This window comes from Falco naumanni, chromosome 4, assembly GCF_017639655.2.
Source record: "Falco naumanni isolate bFalNau1 chromosome 4, bFalNau1.pat, whole genome shotgun sequence".
In the NCBI taxonomy this organism is placed as follows: Eukaryota; Metazoa; Chordata; class Aves; order Falconiformes; family Falconidae; genus Falco; species Falco naumanni.
In genome coordinates, this window is record NC_054057.1 from 83,142,355 (window position 1) to 83,165,628 (window position 23,274).

Consider the following 23,274-nt stretch of genomic DNA (forward strand, 5'->3'; position numbering starts at 1 on the left):
TTGCCTACTCCCTAGCAAATAGGCCTTAGGAAAAATTGACTCCCACAAAATTAAGATAAGTCCTTTTTATATTTATGCACTTCAGACTAAAGCATTCAAAAGTATCAATGTAACTAATGACATTTACAGTAAAGCAATTCTTTTGAATATTGATTGTCCTGTATGCTGATATTTTAATGGAAAAAAACCAAACTATTCAAGATGTTCTTTGTCCTAAAGTTAACTGAAAATTTCATCCATGGAGCCCCAGGTATAACAGCATAACATTTAAATACTGTAAGTGACCAATGTGACATTGCAAGCCAATGTGACTGGGGTTAAAGCATGCCCAGCCATCTCCCATGCGTAGGATCATCCGAGTGCCGTTCTGTTCAGCAGGCATGTAGAAATCATTGTTCAGACTAATATTCCTGATGCAGATGCAAGGCAACTCTATCAGTCACGTTGGGGGATAAAGTTTTGTAACCATTGTAGCCACAACTTTTACTATAACTGAAATCTTACAAAGACTACAGTTTTTTTCCCCAGCATCATACTTCCATGGATAGGAGAGAAAAATGCTCCCACTAGCCAAATTCCTAACATTTCAGAAGTAATTATTTCTGAGCTACTGAATAGATAAACAGAACTAACAAGTTTCCAGCCAGCAAGCCACTCCCCATCTTCCTCTTGTTCAGCATGTGGAGCTCAGGTCATTTCCTATTTCAGTTCCAGCAGGAAGAGCTATTTCAACCAGAGCACAGAAATAAGATGCCTAAAAGCCCAGACTTACTGACTCTGCACTGTGTTAAAAAAGCACTTGGAAAAAAGGCTACTGATTAAAGGAAGGGTGCCGTTATCTTCAACACACCAAACATTTGAAAGGATGTTCCCTCCCAGACACTTCAGTTTATGAAGTTTGGTTCCCTTCCTTTTTTTTTTGTTAAATAAAGTCTTCGTAGAAGCAAAATAAACTGTTTGTTCATTTGACCGTTTATCCAGCCAGCTTCAAATTAAAATATTCCTGCCCTGTCTCCACTCCAGGTTGGTCCCTGGTGAGTATCTCCAATATTTTATTTCTCTCTAGAAAGTAAGCTCTAGGGAGAATGAAGAGGCTCAAGCATATTTATTAGACTTGACACTTTCTATTGGTATGCAGCACTACAAAACAATTTCCCTGATAGATGGATGAGCCTGAACTAGTCACACAGCCCTGCACCTTGCTTTCAACCTCATTATTCTTTTAAAGAGGTACAACTCTGCAAAGGGCTCCAAAACAGAGATAGACTTGCAACAGAGGAACTTGCAGGGAAGGTGGGAACTGCAGCTACGTTACAGACACACAGCTGGACTCCAGGGGTCTAGCAAAGGCAGTCATTTCTGTTACTGCTTCTCCAGCTGTAAGGTGGCATTACACCACCACCTTAGACACTCAATGTCAACAGCATGGCTGCCTGTTATGACACAGGACATGTTCAAAGCTTTAATGCACTTTGAGGAGGAGATGCACACACACCACACCACCCAATGAGAGCATCTCATTATACATGATCTACTGCTGTAGAAGTGAAAAATTGATCAGCTGCTCATGCAGCAACAAGAACAGCTCGAGACCCCTACAATGATCAAGAGATCTTTAGGTAGAGAAATGAAGAAAGAATAAGCTCTGGAAAGGATGGGTTGATGCTAGCATTTTAATAGTAATACTCCCTGTTCAGCTACAATTCTGCAGGTCACAAAGTAACCAGAAATAAAATGCTACTACAGACCCCTTTCGCTAGGGGTACAGTAGTTTGTTCTACCAGCTTTCAGCATTGTTTCTGGCTCCAAATCAGAAAGAAGCCATAAAGGGCAGGAAACAGGTAATTTATAAGCCAAACCAAGAGGTGTGTTTTTTCAGTGATGGTTTAGAAAGAACTATAGGGTCACATGGAGACAATAAGTCAGACAGGAACCTTTTATTTGGCTCCTGAATTCTGCTTGTTGACTCAACACCCCAAAATATTCCAAAAGGAAGATAATTCAACACAAGCCTTGCGTGTCCCACATTTTCCCATTCACATAACACTGAAGTACTATGAGGCAGAGGTACTTTGTTCCTGCCCCAGGTTTATGCCAGACCAAGGTCACAACTTGTCTGACAAGAGGAAACATTGTTTTACACCTGGATCAGGTGCTCCATCTGGTTTACTGGGCAGCCATTCAAATACCCTGGCCACTAATTAGCAGGACTGCTTCTTCTTGCACCAGGGCTAGTTAAACTATAACTTGAATCAGACATACCTCAGCACTGGTGTTGAAACCTGTTTTCAGTCAGGTCAGTTCCTTGATTTAACCACTGAGCAGCTCCCGAGTGCAAAGTGTCCCAGCCACTCTCCTGGACCACAACCTCAAGAGCCACAAACTTCCACTTCAGACAGGTATGATTAAAGGGTCTGAAGCTGCAAACTTTACAAGGGATAGAACAATCACATCAGTTTCAGGATTCCCCAGGCTGAGGTCCCATTTACACAGAGGCATAACGCCGCAACTACGGTCTGCACTATGTCTCCACTGAGGTCTTGCCTGAAGAGGCTTAGTGCAGACAGACATCCATGTTCGCAGCTCAAATCTGATTTTAAATCATGCTCAGTGTTAGAATACAGTACTACCAAACTCTTTCTCCTGTACAGAAACATTGTGACACAAAGAATATGCATATATATATATTCCAAATGGGTGCTGGAATCAGTTTCACCAATGCACTCAGGTCTTAGCGCTGCAACAGTGATACAGCAGTGCCATTCCCCAGGCGTTCAGGAGAGAAAAAAAAAAAAGAAAAAGTCTTTGATGCCATTAAGAAGAAAAAATAAAAATTCAGCTTTTCAAGGCTGCAGCTCAGGGCCAAGTTCTGTGCAAAAGACTTGAAAAAGCTAATTAGAAAAAGCTAGTAAGTAGACTTTAAGCACACAGCTATGGATAATGCCAGAAAGCACTAGTCAGAACCTTGCTCCTCATCAACCACACCTGGCTGCAAACAGCTTCGCACTGCAGCTTGCACACTCTTGGGCAGTGTTCACCACAACCTTCTTTGGAGATGGATACTAACTTCCATTTGCTTTTTGCTTTACTTGTTTCACCAACAAATAACTGGGTGCGTACTACCTTTGACTTCTAGGCAGTTTAGGAAATGCCAGCAACAGCACACTCCACCCTTGCAGTTTGCTGCCGCCTTCCAGCACATTTGAACTGAACGCACAGTTACAGAACCAAGACGCTCAGTTCAACCACAAGCAGAGGTTACCTGTGTGCAGTGCATTATCACTTTCTCCTGTGCATTATGCAAGCACAATTTCCAACACAAATTTCAAAATCTGTCATTGCCTGCCTGGCAGAAGCAGTTTGTGGATGTTTAGAAGAGATCTGCCCCCCTTGTACAGAAATGAACTCATTTTGCAAACATTCAGATAACAAGTACAAACCATGCAGCAAAGTTTGGACTGCATATAACTATGGTATTTCCTGGGGTTTCCGTGTACAAATTGGCAAAGTCCATTTGTTTGCATGGACTTCCACAATATAAAGATAGCTTTTTTGGTGTTTTTAAACAGCTTCAAAACTGATGTCCAATTTGTACGGGAAGTGGCAATAGTAAGTTTTCTCTTGGACTCTTTAAACATATCTAAGGACCATACTGCAAAAAAAGTGTCAATAAAAAAACACCACCACAAAAAAAAACCCCCAACTGCACAGGGCTTCAGAACACCCTGTTTTTCTGGTTATTAGCAAGAACAGTCTTTCCAAACGCAGCACAAGGGAGGAAACATTGTGTAATGCTCCACAGTTCCCAGAACAAAGAGCGACCTCTTCTAGCACCAACCCCAGTCTGTGCACTGCAGGCTTGGACGCCACCAAACCCTTCTGCAATTTACAGATGCAAGAGAGGAAGTGGTGACACTTCAGGCAGCCAAAACTTTCCTATTAAGTCAACGATTGAAAAATGTGCAAGACAGCAGAATTCTAAGTCACTCGGTCATAATTTTAGCAGGAAACACTCCGCTCTTATCAGCATTGCTTCAAGCCACCCCTGTTATGCTAATTCAGTAACTTCTGAACACTGAAGCGCCCTTGATAGAGAGGGTCGTTGTGAAAAAATAAGTCCTTCAACACTTGTTTTCATAGCAGCTACATCTGGGGAAGAAATTACTGCAAAGCATCTACCTCCCAGCAGATCACTACTTGGATCGCTTTTAGAGGCAAAGGTACCAACACCATACGCTCTGCTGAAGCTTTACCTGCTTAGAGCTTCATAGATCCATGAAGCCTTGTCAGTATGTGCCACCCCAGCCCTCTGTGCCAAGCTCTGTGTGTGTGTCACTGGGACGCAGCCATCGAGTATGCTTCATTACCTGGGATTGCTGCTCCAAAGCCGCCCCCCCCCCCCCTCCCAGTGTCAGCACTGAGATAACAGCAAACAGCTCCCCTGTTGTTATTGTCACACCTGATAACTGCAGAGAGGCAAGCCATCATCTTGACATGCCTTCATCTGCCAACACTGTTCTTTTAAGACCATTCAAAGCATAATTTACATACTACTACTGATGCAGAGGTGCACTACATGCCAACTTTTGTCTAGTAAGAAAAGTGATCCCTGCAAGCTAAAAGCAAGATTTGTGCCTTTTATAGAAGGTGCTGACTGCACATTTGTTTCCCCACTTGTGATCAACCTACCCCTTACAACCTCTCACCTTGTAGTTCACTGGGAAATTGTTGCCACTTTGGACACTTGCTGTTGATATGGAGACTTTCTGCATTTCTCCACCCACCAGGTGGTTACTCATCTCACCACTGCAGATCTGCATTTTGAAAGCATCACATCCTCCCACCAATGGGCAGTCTGACTAGTCAGAAGCCCTGTGTCTTTGACCTCGAAAGACTTAAACACACTGAAACTTTCCTTCAGATAGCGGCAGCAACACTACTCAGAGGACAAAATTATAAATAAGTATGAAGTAGTACATTTTCTTTCACATCCTAGTTGATAGTTCCCTCCTCACAGCGCAGTCCTGAGCTATGCTTCCCACCAACCCCGGTTTCTTTGTTCTCTAGTTAGGTATAGTGCAATTACTGTGCATTTCCATGTATATACTATATTTTCCCTGTCTTCTCAATGCTACCTGTAGCTTAATACCCAGTGCTTGAGATGAACCCTTTCTATCCATGAAGAACCGCAACAAGCCAGAAGCACTACAGCTGACTTAACAGGTCAAGTCCAAGGTGTTGCAGGGCCATCTGGCAGACCTCAAGGGAAAGGCTTCTTCACTCAAAACAGCTGCTGTGAACGCACCTCTGTCACAGTGTCTGCTTCTGGCACACGAGTAAGAGCAGCCACCAGAGCAGGACTCTGAGTGGTGACACCAGCCCAGCTGAAGAACCAGGCTGCGGCGCTCCCTGCTCACCAGGTCCTCACGTGGCCACGTGAGTGACTATTGCCTAATCACAAACCAGGCTCTTTTCCTCCAGCAACTTAACTACTGACTGGCAGAAGAATGACAGATTTTTTTTAATACAATATCTTTCAGGAAGAAAAGCCAGGAGCACACACTTTTCACTGCTGTTTTGTTTTTAACCACACATCTGGTGTTGGAAACACAGTCCCTGACATTCAAACTGGAAGTACAAGGAGGGATCCAGCAAAGGAAGAAGAAATACAGTGGACAACTAGCTGCTTCATCCACTTACTATTATGCGTTTATGTACTGCAGCATTTTGAAGCAAGAGAATGAGGATAGATTGCTGGCCCAGAAACTCTCGGAAAGGACTATTTAATCTAGTTGCCAGCACAACATCCAGGCCACAGCCACTAGCAGCTGGGCAGTGGGCCATTCCTGCTATGAACCATCCTTGTGGCACCTCTGACCTTTGGTTTGGCAAGCCATCCAACAGGCACCTTGTGGTGCTTTACAATGACTTCAGTATGTTTGCAACACCACCAAGGTGGGCCACTTCCACTAAACAACAAAAATAACATTTACCAATCCTCCAGGGAGTGCTCTCAGAAACTTTACAAAACCCCAACAACTGGGCTGTTTAAGAACAGCTGTTACGGCTGCCACCAGACCAGCACTCCCAAGTTAGAGGTTCCCCAATGCTGAATGATATCACCTTTTCTGACCGTTGCAGTTCCTGAAACATTTGCATCAGATCTACACCAGGAACCGGTGCTTAGTTACTTATTTGCTACTTGCCAACCATGTCCTGCTTTGTTTATTTTTAATTCAGTGTCTTTCAGTTCACTACTGCGGCTGGGTGGACTTTTAGCCAGCTATCTTGACGGGTGAATCACATTCCTTAGTTTTATAATAACCTTCAGCATTAGTACCTACATTTATCTTCACAGTTAACTTTGCATTTGAAAATGGCTCTTCCAAAACACCAAGCACCTTGTTACCTGCGCAGATCAGCAATTTGGCTGTTTGAAACATTGCCACAAAGAATGATTCACCAATAGTAAGCAGAAATCCCCCAGGCTGTTTATGAATTCTCCAATAAAAGATGCCACAGAAGGGAGCCAGGTGAATCTTTTTATAAATATTTTTAAGCCAGGTTGCACCAGACATTCAACTTGCACTTGAAAGATCTCAAACTTAAGATCCACCCTTCCCTACAAGGAATTTTTCTTTCCGTTCCTTGTAGACAAGTATTTTAAGCCTCATTTGTGAGTTTATTTTCAGAAAGCATCCTAATCAGGAACAAAGAGAATCAAAAACTGTAAGCTCCAGTGTAGGACTCCCAGTATCTCTTACCAAAGCTTATTCTCTAACCAGGTGGGGCTGGCAGACCTCACTAATCACAAAAACAGCAGTAAAAATACATCCACAGCAGATTCTCTGAAGTTATAAAGTAGACATGCCCTCCCTAGCTCCATCACCTCTTTTTTGTATCACCACCAGCAATCACTATTTCCTTGCCACAACTGCAACTCACAAAAGACACCAACAAGAAAAGTAGCTTGGGCGACAATACAGAGTTAGATCCGCTCCAGCCAACCACATTAGATTAGTGGGGAATTATCTGACTCCTAGCCTATACAGAAAACTGGATCTTGGACAAGACTTTTTACAGCACTTTAGGACTGGCAGCAGTTGCCAGGAATTCTTCACCCTTTTAGCAGGTGTTAAAGCTTCTGGGGAAGAGCCAGGCAGTACTTTTGACTCGCTGAAGCAATCAAACCATTCGTTACATCACCCAAAGATGGCAAAAAAAAAGCAAGAGCAATTCACTAGAAAAGTTTTAAGCAGCCCCAAGATAAGATAACCTCAAGCCACAAAACAAATATCTGCAATAACTCTCATGTCTTCATATTGCTTTTTATTGAATGAAAGCAACTGGTGCATAAACTGCAGAGCAAAGTAGAGCAGAGCATCTGCTCAAACACTCTTACAAAGCATTCCGTAACTGTTCTCACTTAAATCTATGCAGCATAAACCCCACCACGATTCCTCGGGCAGTAACTGTGTGCAAGTAAAGTAGCTCTTTCCTTTATAGGTCTGCAGAAGAATGTCACTAGACATCATTAGTCTTCACTGCAGATGGAGCCAAGAGAGAAGCTTTCAATTTTGCTGGTTCTTCCCATCATCTTTAACAATAAAATAGCCAGCTCAAGTTTTTACTGAAAAGAGAAAGCAAGTTTAAATGTGTATTGAGAAAGCATTTTAAGTCTATAGACAGTACTAGTGGGGGAGAAAACACAGTACTCCGTAGCAGACAAACCTTACTCTTCCAGACTGGAGAAGGGGGTGTGGAAAGAAGGAAGATAGGTAGAAAGACAGCCAGAATATGTCCCTGGTGCCTTCAGGATTTTAATCACATTAGCTCAGACAAGGCAGCCTGCTGTACTTACACCTTGAGATCAGTAACAGCTCTCTGTAGGGTTTACCTTGGCTTGCTAACAGCCTTCTTAAGACCTTCTTACATTAGTTTAAACCTCATGCCACACACATGCATATGTGCCCTTCCTCCTTTCCTGGTTTCCCTGTGACAGCCCCGAGGTGCCACGCAGCACATGAAGCGGGATGCTCCTCTCTGCACGTCCCTGTATTTAGCCTCCTCTGCTCCACATTAATGAGGGTATTTACATGAGGGGATACTTCCTTCCTAAATTCTTTGTGCCCTTCATCCTTACTAGGCACCATAATCCTGTTTACAACGCTCTGGTTGCTATGGAAGTGATTATATTGTCACTAGATTATACCTTCAGGTAGAAAACCTGTAAGTGAAGGAGCTTGAGCAGGCTTTTGCATATATCGGAAGACATGACAGTGCAGTCCCACACATAATTGCTAGGAGCTTTAACAGTAGCTTCTGGATGCAGAATATGACCACCAGGAATAGCATAGCATCTAGTTTTCAGTTTTCTCCTGTCATTTTCCCATCACCGGCTCCCACTATTTTACACAGTGCCCTTTCAGCTAAACAGTACGGTCCCAGCCACTTCCCTAGGACCCTGAAAACTCTTCTATATCAAAACACTATCTCTTTAGTCCAAAGATCAGGGTGAAAGAAGTGACAAGATCACACAACCAAGCTCCACAACTCTAACTGCCCTTTTGTTGATTACTGCCTTTTATAGAGCAAGGATTTAGAGAGCAGAAGCAAGAGAGACAGACAGTCTCAAATCTGCCACGCTCTGTGAGACGCATGACTAACCCAGCTTGAGCTAGCAGAACAGGACAGTGTACGTGCCTAGAATGTGTAACCCCACTTGGAAGCCTATTCCCCAGGAGCACAAGCATAGGGGGCTATCTGGGTGCTGCCGGGAAGTTAAATACACAACAGCTAAGAGTGCAGCTTAAATAGCTTAAAGACCCCATTCCTTGCAAGTAGCTGGGAATCAAACAAGACACTTCCCTACCTACTGAGACCCCACCCAGCAGCACTGGAGGAGCTTTAGATCTTCAAAGCCAGGATTGTACAAGGAGCCAGCACCCCAAGGACAGCATTGACGCTCACATGCAACAGCTAGCATCGTTCCCCCAACCGATGGCGTTATGTATGTACACATGCATGCCTCCGAACTCCTTCTCGCTGGCAGCGCAGTTTCAGCCATCAGGACACTTACCTAGATCAGGCAATACAGAAATACTGCAGTAGAACCCAAAGAGCCATTGTATAATCCAAACCACAGCTGCACCAAGAACAAGATTCTTATCCTAGTATGTTTAATGTTTGAACTACAAGAAGAGTATATAACTTGCAGTTAACGTCAAACCTTGCACCACATAATACTTCTTTATTGTAGGATTAGAGCAATGCGACAGTTCTGTTTCACACATGTCCTGTTCTAACAGGGGAATAAAAAAAATTCCTCAACAAGAATAAAGCCAAGGACTATGCTGTAGTTTCCAGAAGCTCTCAGCCCTGCTTACAGTTAGCCTGCGTTCACAGCACATGGGAGAGACCGCTCACTGACCAACGTCCAAGTGCAGCTACACACAAAATACTCAGGATCTCTGTTTTCCCAGGAGAAGTGACCAGTGACTTGTCAGAAGACAACATGTCAAAGGCTAGCTGAGTACAGTTCCAAGGATCAAAGTCTTGTAGAACTAGTTTTAGTATGAAAGAAGTGGTGGTGTATGTGTTTGTGAGTAGGTGTTTGTGAGTAGGAATAAAAGAACTAATTCGCTGCTGGATCCCATCTGAGGGCACGGATGTTAGAAGGAAAGCTCAGCATTCACTACACCAGACATCAAATAGCAAATTTCAGCTTTGGAGGGGAAAACAAACAAACATGCCTGGTTTGAACTCAAACTTTGATGAGCATTCAAGGCCTATCCTTGAAACTGGTTCTTTCTTAGGAACCTTATATTTCATTTATTACACCAAATAATAAAGATCACTTACTGAAGCCAGCACAAGTAAACTAAGCCTGATACTTAAAGTCAGTGCTGGAAGTCCTGGTCGTAGGTTATTCCTGCAGAACTACATTTCACCTATTGGAAATGCCCCTGCTATGGTACAATAAGAGTATCTTCTCCCAGGCTGCAGTGCAGCTGACATCAGCAGAAGATGATTCAGATCTACTCACCAAGCAAACTGGGATCTGCAGTCCTCTTCAGCACTGGGAACATATTAAGAGGTGGCTTAATCACAGGCAGAAGACACAATAGCTAGCAGATAACTATAAAAAGTATTTGGGAGCAGTAATAAGGCAAGAAGCAGCTTCTCAGAGCAACATTTTCTGGAGAACAAAATTAACAGCAATGAAACGCTATAGAAGCCAACTAAATTTTAAGAGTTGCAACAAATACACAAACACCAAAAAGGCTGAAAGGGCACTGGATTGAGACACACATGTGACCCAGCAAGCAGCTGCCCCTGGAAGAATTTCAGACTTAACTCTTCAGGTCCATGTATTTGTATCTTAACACACCAAAGGGGCATTAGGGTAACAAGATCCCCACATGTTCTCATCATCTTCTGCTGGGAGAGGAGGCAAGCTCACAGTTTGTCCCTTCCTCCTTCTTCCATAACCTCCATGTCACCCGAGGCAAAAGCTAAGCTACACTAATAAAAACAGCAGAGCTAGCCTAAACTGTCCAATCTTGTTATTTACACCTCAGCAGAATGCTCCCAGCATCTACTATCACTCATATGGCTTCTCCAAGGGCTGCCTGTAATGCACAGGCATTGGAAGTACAACCCAGAATACCATTTGTTCACACAGAGAATTTTGTCAACAGCATTAGACACATTTCACATTCATCACCTTTAGTTTACCATTTAATATTAAAGCATTTAAAATGCTGAAGAGATTTTAACTTGGAGCATGTCGATCTGAAAAAGGTCGAAAAACAACTCCTGCAGCGATCAAGAGGGTCACCTTTAGAGCACTCAAACTGCTCCAGAACATGGTCTCCAAGACCAGCCAAGAACTTTACCAGGATCTTTACCTGGTTGGTCCTTATGAGAATGAAAGGCTATTTTAACCATGTAAATTTGTTGCTTCCACTGATTTGTCTACTGAGGTTGATTCAACATCCGTTGTCTAGCCTGTAGATGTATATATCCAAAATTCTTATAAAGAACAGCCAGTGATCCAGCGTATTTGGCCTCACAAAGGATGAAACCCTGTCCTACCTAAGCTCTGTGCACTACTCAGTCTCATAAGCTGGCAGTAGCTCAAAGTGCATGGGGAGAGGAAAAGAAGGACAAGCAGAAGACATCGGTCACCTTTTGAAATACTAAGGCACACAGGAAGCATTGTACAGTGCTTTGAAAATAGCACTCTCATCTAAAGACTTCTGTTTTGCTACAGGAAAAGTGTCAAGCAAATCATTCCATTCTCACTGGATGCGTTATCTGCGCTTTCCACTAAATTCAGACAGAAAAAGACCTAAAACACAGCTGATCCATTTTTTTCCCCTGCCTCCTACTACAAGTGAAACGGTTTCCCTCTTAAGGGAGCATGAACATTAATACTTGCCCTTGACTAGAAGCACCTCCAATCTAGTCCTGTGCAACAGCTCACATTTACTCAAGTCCAAGGCAGTTTGTCTAACCTTACTCAAGTTCAAATCCTAAGAAAAAAAGGCAAGCCTGTCTTTCTATTTGTATCCATGCAAGCCCACTGACAGCCAGCAGTCTCCATCCCTAGCCTTTCCCTAGGTCTGTGCCTTTTGATATTGCTTGCACCTGACAGTCTGTCAGTCCAAAGCTAAATGGAGATGATGTTTTCAGGGTCTACCATTGCATCTACGGTGATCGTAACAAGTGAGTTGCAATAGGGTAGAAATAACAAGTCCTTCCCTGAAGTCCTTTCAGCCTTACCTCTACTTCTGGGGTGGCGGGAAGTCACACAAGTATTCAAGTATTTCAAAGATACCAGAAGTAGCACAAACTTCTCTCAGAAGACCCCAGTCATCTGTTGCTGGGGTTTACCCACATAAATTAGTTCCGAAAATTACCTTCCTTTGTATTTCAGAAACAAGAAGAGATTACAGAATAAGTTTACTATACATTTCCCCCCTGCCTCCCACCCCAGAAGACACACCAAAAAAAAAAAGTGTACCTGGTACTTTCAGCTGTTCCCCAATTTCCCAACAGCAGAAGGGGCACTGTTTGCAGAGCCTGCAACTGCTCCTGTTACATTCTTACTCCAAAAGCACCAATTCCCTCAGGTGCTAAAATTTTAAGAAAAGATGCTTGTGTAACTTTTCATTAGATTCTCCTTCCTCTTTTCTCTCCTTGAAAGTTACATTATTACACCTCCCTAGGAAAAGAAATATTTATAAGCAGGACAACTCCACCCTTTCCTCTTAGTTCAACACCACAAGGCAAGATACAGCCAGAAGTCAGCCGCTACACACTCTCGGCTAATTGCTTCATTTCTCTGCCTTTCCACGTTCCTCACCAAAAGCCAAACCGAGTAAAGGCTCGCCACATCTGCATTCGCCAAAAATCTACGATTTGTGCAACTGATGCAGCACAGCTTATTACAGCTGCATAATTATAAGTCCATGGCTGGGTATCTAATTAAAGGAGGAATGAATTAATGAGTTTTACCAAAGGCTTTTGAGTCACCATTATAATTCTCACCCTTAATCAGCAGCAGGACACTCAAAGGACAGCGTGAGCAGGATCAAGAGCAGAGAGGGGGGATAAACCACCCCCAGCTGATGCATCCCCCATCATGTTCCTGTCCAACGTGTCACTGTCATTCAGACCATGACAGCCAGATCAAACCCAGCAGGAAAACGCCTAGGCCTTTTGGACAGCTGAATACAAAAACGCTTCCTGAAGCTGCCACAAAGCACACACCAGCCTTTGAACGCCGAGAAGCGGCGAGATGCCGGGCGAGAGGCTCTGCAGAGCGCTGACTCCACGGCTTTCATTCATCCACGGCCCCAGCCCCCACCCAGCGCCAACAATTACAGTTCAGTCTCAGGCTCCCAAGGAGGCAGAAATTGAAAACACGTTTTCATTGAAGCACAGCTTGAATTTCATGAATTCCATTACTCTCTACTTTCTCAGCATTTCCTGGAGTGAATACTGTAAAACAAGGGAGAAAGGGGGCAGGGGGGCTGTATGCGAGGAGGCAATCATATGCCACCCCTCTGACCGTGCCAGTCTGAGAACAGAGCACAGAGGCACTTGCAGCAAGGAAGCAACATAAAGGAGGATTATTCCTAAACTGAAGAAAATAAGTATATACTAAACATCATTTTAGGGAGGAAGGAGAATAACAAACTGCCAGAGGCCTCAGAACAGTAACATCATCCGTTACAACCAGCACTTAAATAGCAAGGCAACAGCCACAGCCTTGATGCAAAGCACGACAATTTCAGCATTGCAACAGAAAGCATCTCTTTGGTACTACAGCAAGTATCAAAACTACCGGTTTATCAGCTACAGGAACTTGAGCACACAGTTAAACTGCAGGAAAGTTTACTCCAAGAGCATGAAGTACGGTGAGGTCATACTCTGCCCACCACATAATTCTGAAATCTACTATGTAACACTAAAGCAATTATAATTATCAAAGAAAACAGGCAGTACCAAGCAATGGGTCATTTTTTCCACATGTACAGTTGGAACCCAATCACCTTTGGAATTACTCGGGTTTGCTAATAACACCCTATGGATAGCTCTGACACCAGTACCAATACTCTTGGTTCCTTCACTGACACTCTCTTCTCTCTCTCCCCCCCAGCTTGGGCCTTATCTTCAGGAGCATTACATCATCTGCTGCACTGAGCCCTCCTTGTAACAGACACTATTATGCAACTGAAGTGCCTCCATTTGGATTTTGGCATTATTTTGAATTTCGGTGTTGAATAGAAGGCTTGTTTAAATTCCCTGCATGAACAGCAGCATTTTACAGACTGAAAAGGGTGTCCATGCACAGACACCAACACTGGCACAACAACGTGTCTGAATGTGTTATACATTTGTGAAACATCCATTCCCCACATTCCCGTTTCCCCTCGTCCAGGAATAAATCCAGCATTGTTAGGACTGATTAGCAATATCTTTCATCCCTAATTTCACACTACAAAGGACTTTGATGCATATGCACGTGTGGCACCATTCTGAGAAGTCTGCCAGAAAAAGCATTTAGCACCTACTGAGGAAATCACAATCTGAGGGTGCAGCTCCAGTTTAAGTGAGGGTGAAGGGGACTGTCAGTTCTTTTCCCTGGATGATTTCAATGCTGCTCTTACTATTGGAAAAAAAAATGTCCATTTGTTAAAATAAAAACTTAAAAAGAAGTCTGGCACGTATTATATCTGCTGAAGCAAGCAACCCGATAACCACGTGAAAGCACACATTATTACAAACATCACCCTCATATCCAAGTGTTTAGAGAAGGAAATTGGTACAGGTAATACAACTGAGTTACACCAACTGCTGTGTCTGTGTACTGCACGCTAACCTACTTTTTTTTTTTGAAAGAGAACAGCCTTGCAGCTGTAAGCGCACAAATGACTACTTTGGAAGGAAACACACATTTGTGGCTTACCAAATGTTAGCGCTCACAATTACACGATCAAACTCAAAAATGACAAGTGGCTCGTTATACAGAAATGTAAAGAAGATTGAAATTAAAGGTTTGCAGTGTTTTGTTCTTACTATATTAAATTAACTAGGAAAAAGAAATAGCATCAGCATGGATTGTCCCACCGTGACTATCCACTAGGTACCTGCAGACCCCTTCACCATACAGCAGAAGTTATTTCTGGCTTGTGGATAAACATAACCAATTCCTGTTTTTTCACCACTGCAATACAACTACTGTCATCTGAAAGTGCATCTCCAGGGCGAAAAATCTTGTGTGAACTTGATCCTCCTTGATTTTGGCTCACCTGTCTTGTTGATTGTCATCATCAGCTAAAACAAACAACTGGTAGGATGACATACCCAGAAAGTACAGACAAGCCTTGCTGAGAGAGGAGCAGGGTTACTGGGTTTTGATTTTCTTATTATTATTAACTCTCCAGCATATATCAGCATGTTTGAGTATTTTGAGTCTTATCTATGTCTTAAAAGTGAGAATTAGAGTTCAGTACAGAAGGTAATCCTGATATATTCCAAGTCTCAAGTTACTCAAGTCTCATCTGAATCTTAGAGCAAATAAATTCCCAGACATCACGTCCCTTCCCCCAGCTATGGGAATTACATTCAGTTGAAAACAAGCCAAGTTCTCCTACCCACTCAAGGGGAATGGGAAGTCTCAGCCTAACTGGTGGAAGGTTTATTACTGAAAGATAAAACAGAATCAAGAGGAGAAATGACAATCATCAAGAGCTTAGTTGCAAACAAGATGCTGACTCCCCTCCATCTCAAGACAATTAAGAGTGAGCACCATCTTACTCAGTGCTTGCCTGCAGCCACCCAAGCATATTCACTTGACATCAAAGAAAATAAAGAACAACCTCAGAAGAAGCATTAGCCATCACTGGTTAGTCTCCAGCATGCTGATCCCTACAGGTACAGAACTGTCCCCAGAAAGGAGCTGACCAGGCAAGCTCTGCCACAACAGTCTTGCCACATCAACACAAAGAGCATGATCACCAATTTTAGACTTCACCCTTTCCATCAGCAAGTGTGCTGATGGGGGGGGGGGGGGGGGGGGAGGGCTGTAAAACTAGCCTTGCCCTAAAAGGAGAAAAAAAAAAAAAACCAAAAAAAAACCCCAAAAAAGGAAAGAAATGCCAAGGGATTGGAGGGTGCTTGTCCCTCCAACTGTCTGTTCTGAAGACACATAAGTCAAGAAACCTGATGTGACAGGGGCACGTAACTTGTATCTCTCATTCTCAACAGACAGGTTTTTGTTTACAGGCTCAGAATTAAAACTAATACCAAAATACAAGTAAGCGATCAAGACTACTTGTGGCACAGATCCCTAAATCCACATTCAAAGTTTTGGGATTGAATCAGAGGAAAGCACCTGACTTCCCATCCTTAATCTCCAGTCATGCCTAATGGGATATGTTTTTCTAGGTAAGAATTTCTCACTTTCCCTAATAATGAAAAATACGAAGCATTAAAACTCCACACCAACATCTGCTTGAAGCACTGCTTGTTTTATTGAATCTGCATTTAAACAAAGGCTTTTTGTTAACCTGAAGAGCAAGGATTTTTCCTCTACTCAAAGAGGCATTAAGAATTGAGGGGAAGGGGGAAAACAAAAAATATAAAGGGATGAGATGGTAAGACTAAACTAATTTTGAATAGTCCTTTCTCCAGAACACTAGTGATCAGGCTTTGCAGCTAGACACCAAGATAAGCTTCTTAAGTACCTGCATCGTTTTGGTGGCAAACTGAAGGTTACAAACCCTCATCTGCATTTTCAGTTCCTGTTTTGACTCCCTTTTTCCAAATCAAATACAAAACGTAAGGTTCTTTAATGTCAGCTCCTCCAAACTGATAAAAAACACTTGTGTACATACAGGGTAAGTGCAACATCCAGGTAGCGCACAGAGGAGGTACATGCTTACCCCAAGATTTACCTGATAACCTCCACACCAGGAGACATAAGCTGTTAAACTCTCATTAAGAAAAAATAAAATAGGATTTAAGAGGACAAATGCCTTGGTGCAGATGCACCAAGGCGTCAGTGGCAGGCCACCACCTGACCAGACTAATGTTTTTAACTCTGATTCTGCTCTTCCAGCTAAGACCAGCATGATACCTTCAGAGCGCCATATGCCGCACAGAGGTCTCCCAAGACCGAGAAGCTCACCAGGCCTGGCAAAAGCACCTACTCTGTGCAGGATTAACTTTAAGGATCCTACCCAGACAAAGCAAGCATGGTTTACATCTTTGCACACTCACTTGCATCTCCTTCTCTCCTCCCCCTACAACGTGTTTCACATTTCTCCAAGTCACCTTTTACCCCTCTGTGTGTACTTTGGTCTGCTAAAACCTTACATTGAGAACAGTTAACTTTTTTTGACCAGAGTAAGGTAATCTACAGACAGGGTTTCCAGATACTGCCAGTTCTCAGGAGACCATCTGAAAACGTAGCAGCATAGCATGGGTCAGCAAAAAAGTAGGGCTGCAGACAGAAAGCTGGCAAAGGTTGATTTTCTGCCTGTCTGCATACCATATGCTGCTGCATGACTGGATGTATGGTCAACAGAAGCCATTGTATGCCCATCTTTGGTAAAAAAGAAATCGTCTTTATTCTAAATTTTTGGTTATCCATTATGCTGCAGTTCCCTGTTAAAGGCTCTTCCAGATCAAGGAAAAGGAATCAGACTACAGCACCAATTTGCTGATAAGAGGCATTACTGCGTGGTTACTCATACAACCGAGACCAATGAGTAAAGGGAAGAGGGGATTTACTCTCAGTTCTTAAAAACCTAAAAGCAACTTTAGTTTAATTAGAAAACATTGCATTCTACTAACCAGGGTCACCCAACCCTTCTGGAAACATGAGCAAACTAGTGCTACAGCAGGATAGCTGATCAGACCTTGGAAGTGGTCCACCTATTCTTGAAAGAACCCTTCATTCTAACCCCTTTAAGAAAGGCACATTACCCTCTGACTTTAAGCCAACTAGACAAAAACACGTCATCCAACTTGACTAATACACATGTTTCCAATTTGCAGAAAGACTCTTGGTTTCAAAATTGAAATAAGACGCCAGTACAGTAGAGGAAGTTCTAAAACAATCTCTATAATCCAAGTTTTTTGGCAGTTTAGGCTCCATCATGCTTCTCCAGCCAAGAAATACTTCCAAAGATGACATTAGCTGTTATGTGTAGGGAAACAGCCTCACAGAGCCAGAAAGTACCTGACAGAATCGATTCCTTGCTGAACCTTTGGCTACAGGTTCAAACACACATGCCTTGGATTAGAGTCTGCAAGCCAAAAAAAGGGAAGCATCATTGGGCTTACACAGCACCTTTCACTGCTAGGTCCCCCCCAACACACATATAGCAGTAGAAAAAAGAATGTTACAACACAAAAGCACTGACAGATGTATGATAGCAAAATAGCAAACTCCTGGGTGACAACACTGAAGAGACCATCTCAAAACCAAGGACTAGAACATGCCCCTGTTCTTATCAATGCTTCCTTTAGCTTGGTTCTGCATTTTAATTAGCATGAATCAATCATCCAGTCTTTTTCCAAAGCACATACAGTTGCCATTACACCGACTACCCATGCATTTGCAGTTCTGACTCACAGCAAAAGCATGAGTGTGGTACAAGGAAACAATTTCACAGATGCTGGATAATTTTGCTTTATTCTAACCCGATTCACACATAACCCATGTGTTTACACAGATTCAGGTCAATGTTGCCATTTTCCAGCAATCAAGAAAAGCAGAAATTAGAGTCAAGGTGCTCTGTAGCTTAGCTTTTACAGCCCCTTCTTCACTGTTTATAGTACACTTTCCAGCATACAGTGAGACTAAAGGGCTACAATAAAATGTTGTAGGCTCCTTTTCTTTTGGTACCAGAGTCTCAAGCAGATATTCCATTACCTGTTGTTGTGCTGAATTAAAAAGCTATTCAGCTTTTCTATTTCTTTCCAGCATGTAGCCTCCACACTACCTCAAGGCTCTTAAGCAACTCTACCCTGAGAAATGAAGTGCATTCAATGCCACGCAACTAAGTCACAAGTCGAAGTACTTGTATTACTAAGCAGATTAAACTAGCACAGCAGCAGTCTCAGGACCATCTTACTGTTCCAATTAACTGAATTGGAAAGTAAGTGGACAGTACTGGTAAGATCATCATCATTTATTCAGCAGGAAAAGGCATGGAGACCAGAACTGGTATCAGCATGATGCCATCAGAAGGAGCACGAGCTTTGCTCCATTTTTACATTCCCTTCACTCCAGTTTGTGACTCACTATACAATGAAAAGGCTTTGCAGAGCACTGCAGTATGACTCAGATGAGAATACAGCCAGAACAAAACTGTTCATATCAAGATATCTTCAACCCAAATGATTCATGGGAGGATTAGGAAAAGAACTGGTCTGATAAGATCCTCTATAGGGATGACCCTATGAAGCAAGCCCTGCAAGAAGCACAAGGAAGCAGCTCTGACAGGACTCACCAGCATGCCAAACCCCCCGGAGAAGAAGGATCACAACCCCAGCTCATTCTACATTGAAGCTCACCTCCATTCTCCCAGAAAAAGGAAACAACTAGTTGTACTGCTGTCCACAGCTTGCCATGAGAGAAGTGAAGCATCTGAAGAACATACATATACATAGACATTTTTAAAGAATCTTGTCCAGAAGGGAATGATCTGTTCTGTTCCTCCACACTTGCACACACTGTTCCAACCTAACGTGAGAAGATAAGTAGTAAGTAATACCAAGAGAGCATTTTAGAGACCAATTCAGGTGAAGAAGGTATGCAGCCAAAGCCTGCAGCTGCATTGATCTCAGCCCCTGGCAGCAACATTGCCATAAGTTTTTCTCATGCTCTCAGACAAAAGAAGGAAGCCCCTGTAGGTTGGTGTACACAATGGACACAGCCACCTTGAGACAGACTTGTGCACAGTGGGTGTCCCTCCTGCTCTGACATAAGAGACTACATGTGACAGAACATCATAACTAGCCACTAGATCTATATCCTTCTGATATTCCCCACCATCCAGGGTCCCAGAAGACAAAACAAAGACCTAGACTTCAAAGACCAGCAGCATGTGCTTATCTGTGAGCTACATGTGCTTGAGGCAGGTTTCAGGGGACAACAGAATGTCTGCTGCTTCAGTGGAATAGGGGCTTGCACATTACAGTAATCCTTGCTAGGTGGAGGTGGAAAGGCTGTTAAATCAGCAGCCTCTTCACCTGTGGGAGCAACAAGTGATATGACGACATTCAAATCCAAGCCACTGTATTTCACTTTTTGTTGAAATGGGATGTTCAGTTGATGCACGAGTTCAAACCCTATCATCAAAACATGAGTACAAGGAAAAAAAAAAGTAGGTCTTCACGAAGATGTTACTAAAGAAAACAGTTTCCTAAGGAGAGAAATGTTTTCTCTTGGTCATGGGTTGGGAAATCTTTTCTAGAGGCAGTGAATAATCAGAAAGGACGCACTGCTTCCTTCCCCATAACAAATCAGAGTGAAAATGGACACTGAGCCCTGCCATATGCTTGTTTATGACAACAGTCTAGCTACTCAATGACTTGAAGTCATGGAAACTTAAGAGGTATTTTCAGTTTAGTAAAGGTAATCCTTCCTTACTAGGGACACTCTGCCCTTTCCCATCCCCACAAGCTCCCAGCTAGCATCCCCCAATGACATCTCTTCAGCCACTGCAGAACCCAAACACAAGCATGCAGTTTAACAGTTTATACTTAAGAACCAAGGTATCAACCACTAATGGAACAGAAAACAGAAATACACACAATTTGTGCCAATAAGACCTACGAAGAAGAGAAAAAATAAGCATAATTTCAATTAAGAAATAGACTTTCTTATTTTCAGGACAGATACGATCTTGGCCACTAAATACAAAAGGTTCCCAAAGAAAAGGGGAGACTATGCCAGCATAGGCTGCAAACTAGAGCAAGAGATGAAAAATCATAACAAAGCTAATAGAAAATGCTAGAATTTAAACCAAAAGGCCTTCGGAACAATTTAAAGCATGAGAGAGCATTTAGCATTACAGTTCCCGCTCCTGGATTAAGTTTCCCTGTTTCACTGCATTAGAATTAATCTACGTGGCTACGAACTCCCAAGTCAACTTGCAGAGCCACAGCAGCTTCGTTATGTAACCGGCGACACCGATACCATGGCTGCATTACTGGAGCTTGCCTGCTGTCCCTCACCGACGCCGAAACCAGCAAAGCTGCTGCTGCTCCAACAACCCTCCTGACAACAGACACTTCGGTAATCCAGACGTTCAGGGTTGGATTTGATAAGACATCCTCTCGCAAGCTGATGCTAAGACTTTAAAGGCCATCTACTGCTGTGCAAGAAGTCCTTAATATCATCAAGGGAGGGGAGGCAGCTACACAGAAGGACAGCAGAAGGCTTTAAGTCAGAAAATTATAATTGTAGAAAAATTATCGGACAAACGAACACAGCCCCAGATTTCTGTGAGGAGAGCCTTTAAACAATTTAAGTGAAAAAAACGTACATCTGCTCTCTATTCAAAGGTCAATGAGTGTTTGTTTCACGATAACACGCTCCCAAGAACATCTTTCCATGACCTCTTAACTTGTGATCTTCAGCATCTCGTATCCCTTGTTTTAAAGGCAGCTACCCTCTGAGGTCATGGAAATACGGTTAAACTGCTGTGCAGCGTTACATCTGCGTGTGGCCATCTTGAACTCTGCTGAGCCAAGGGAACTAGAAGACATTAACAAACTGAAGCCCCAAATACAAAAGTTAGGTCAAAAGCCTGTTTTGTTTACAGGTTTAAAGATATTTCTGTGTATCCCCCATTGGTCTTTAAACACACCGCTCATGTTTTGCTCTAGCTTCAGCTCAGAGCTCTGTTCACCTGCGTAAAGCTAAAAGGCAAACCATGCTGCTTCCTGAAGTATTTTCAACACCTTTCACTTGTAGGATAAATGAGAACTGTTCAGATGCCCTGGCGTTTCTGCCCACGTGCATGACAGCAGGCTGCGTATATAGGACACCGCAAGTATGTTCAGAAAAGCAAAATGGTGTTTTCAAAACCAGAGACCGTGGCAAAACGAGGCAGCAGAGCCACTGCAGCTCTGTTCCAAGACGACAGCAGAGAACACAGATGTCAGAGCACACAGATTCACTCCACAATCATTTTAATTACAAGCCAAGCCAACCAAGCACAGGATACAGGCTAAGCAGCATTTAAAAAAAAAAAAAAAAAAAGCTGAGCGGCGGCACATAAGTGTTGTGCGAGCACCTTCCCCTGCACTTGATGCTAACGGCGCCCCCGGGCACCGAATCCCCCGCTGCCCGGCGGCAACAGCCGGTGCTGGCGCGGCGCTGCGGGCCGATGGCGGGAGCCGGTTACCGGCGGGAGCTGCGCGGGGCCCGGCCCGGGGGTCCTTTCACCTTCTACCAAGAACCGGGGCTTCCAGCAAGCAGGGGGCAGCTCGGGGATCCCGCTCACCCCGCCCCCCGCCCAGCGGGGAGCCGGCCCCACACCTGCCCCTCACGGGGCGGGCGACTGGGGGGCCACGGCGCCCACAGACACCCACCCGAGGGCCCCCCCCCTCCTCCGCACCCCCTGCCCCAGGCGGCCCACGGGTGCGCCAATACCCCCCCCAGCCCCCGCGCACGGACCCACCTGCTGGTACTCGGCGTCGTGCGGTCGGAAGTCGGCGGCGGTGAGCTCCCAGCGCAGGCTGAGGTGCGGCAGGCGGTGCAGCAGGCTCACCCACCAGGGCGGCGAGTAGCTGACGCCCGCCATGCCGCCTCGCCTCACCTCACCCCGACCCACCGGCCATGGAGCGCCGCCGCCCGCGCTGCCCGTCCGTCCGCCCGCCCGCTCGCCTCCCTGTTCAGCCGCGGCCCGGCCGGCGGCCCCGCATGGCCGGCACCCCCCGCCTCCTCCCGCCGCGCCGCTCGCTCCCTCTTTGTTCGCCGAGAGGCTCCGCCGCCCCCGCGCCCGGCGCCGCCCGCCCGCTCCCATTGGCACCGCCGCGCCGCGCCCCGCCCCGCCCGCCGCCGGCCCTCAGCACCGCCCCGGCCCCGCCGCCCCCCGCGGCCGCTCGGTTCGGCCCGGGCCGCGCAGCCCGTGGTGCCGCCCGCTGCCCCGGCAGCCGCGCCTCGCCGCCACCGCCACCGCCATCCGTGCTGCGACATGGCGGCGCGGGGCCGCGTGTGGCTGAGGGCGGGCGTCCCCCAGCCGGCGTCGGACGCTGCCCCCTTCCCTCACGGCAGCACCTTCCCGCCACGGTGGCCCGAGGGGGAGCCGGCCCCGGGCGCCTAGCGTGGCAGCGAAGCGCTGCTCCCGGGCCTCCGGTGCCAACACCTTGCGCCTCTTCCCCCGGCGCTGGCTCCCTCTGCGCTTCCCCAGACGGTCCTGGCTTTTCCAAAGGGCGAGGGGGAAATTTCTAGAAGTACTGAGGTGCCTAGAGATTCAGACGGGCCCCTCGGGGAAGGGGAAGGGGTGCAAGCGCACGCGGCCTTCCCTCGTGCCACAGAGCCGTCAGGCACACCGGGCCTGCCCCCAGAGCCTCACCCAAGCCACTTGTAGCACTTGTCGGCTTCAAGGGACTTGGGACTGTCGGCTTGTTTTGACAGCTACTGCAAATTAAACCCCTCAATGCTGAAGCAGCGGCAGCCTCTTGCCGCATCAGGCCCTGCCTGCCGTCATGGTGCAAGCACTGCTCCTCGCAGAGCCG

General features: G+C 45.0%; 1 protein-coding gene across 3 annotated transcripts in view; it reads right to left on the reverse strand.

Annotated features, from left to right (window-relative positions):
* The window catches only part of TTYH3 (tweety family member 3), a 74,904-nt gene extending 52,441 nt beyond the window's left edge, over positions 1-22,463 (reverse strand). For 2 of the 3 annotated variants that reach the window (XM_040593486.1, XM_040593484.1), the window contains exon 1: positions 22,215-22,463. In XM_040593486.1, the coding sequence (XP_040449420.1) occupies positions 22,215-22,337 (123 nt within the window). In that variant the 5' untranslated portion in view covers positions 22,338-22,463. The remainder of the gene's footprint in view (positions 1-22,214) is intronic. The other variant, XM_040593485.1, reaches the window with a different exon arrangement.
* Between the last annotated feature and the right edge of the window lie 811 nt (positions 22,464-23,274).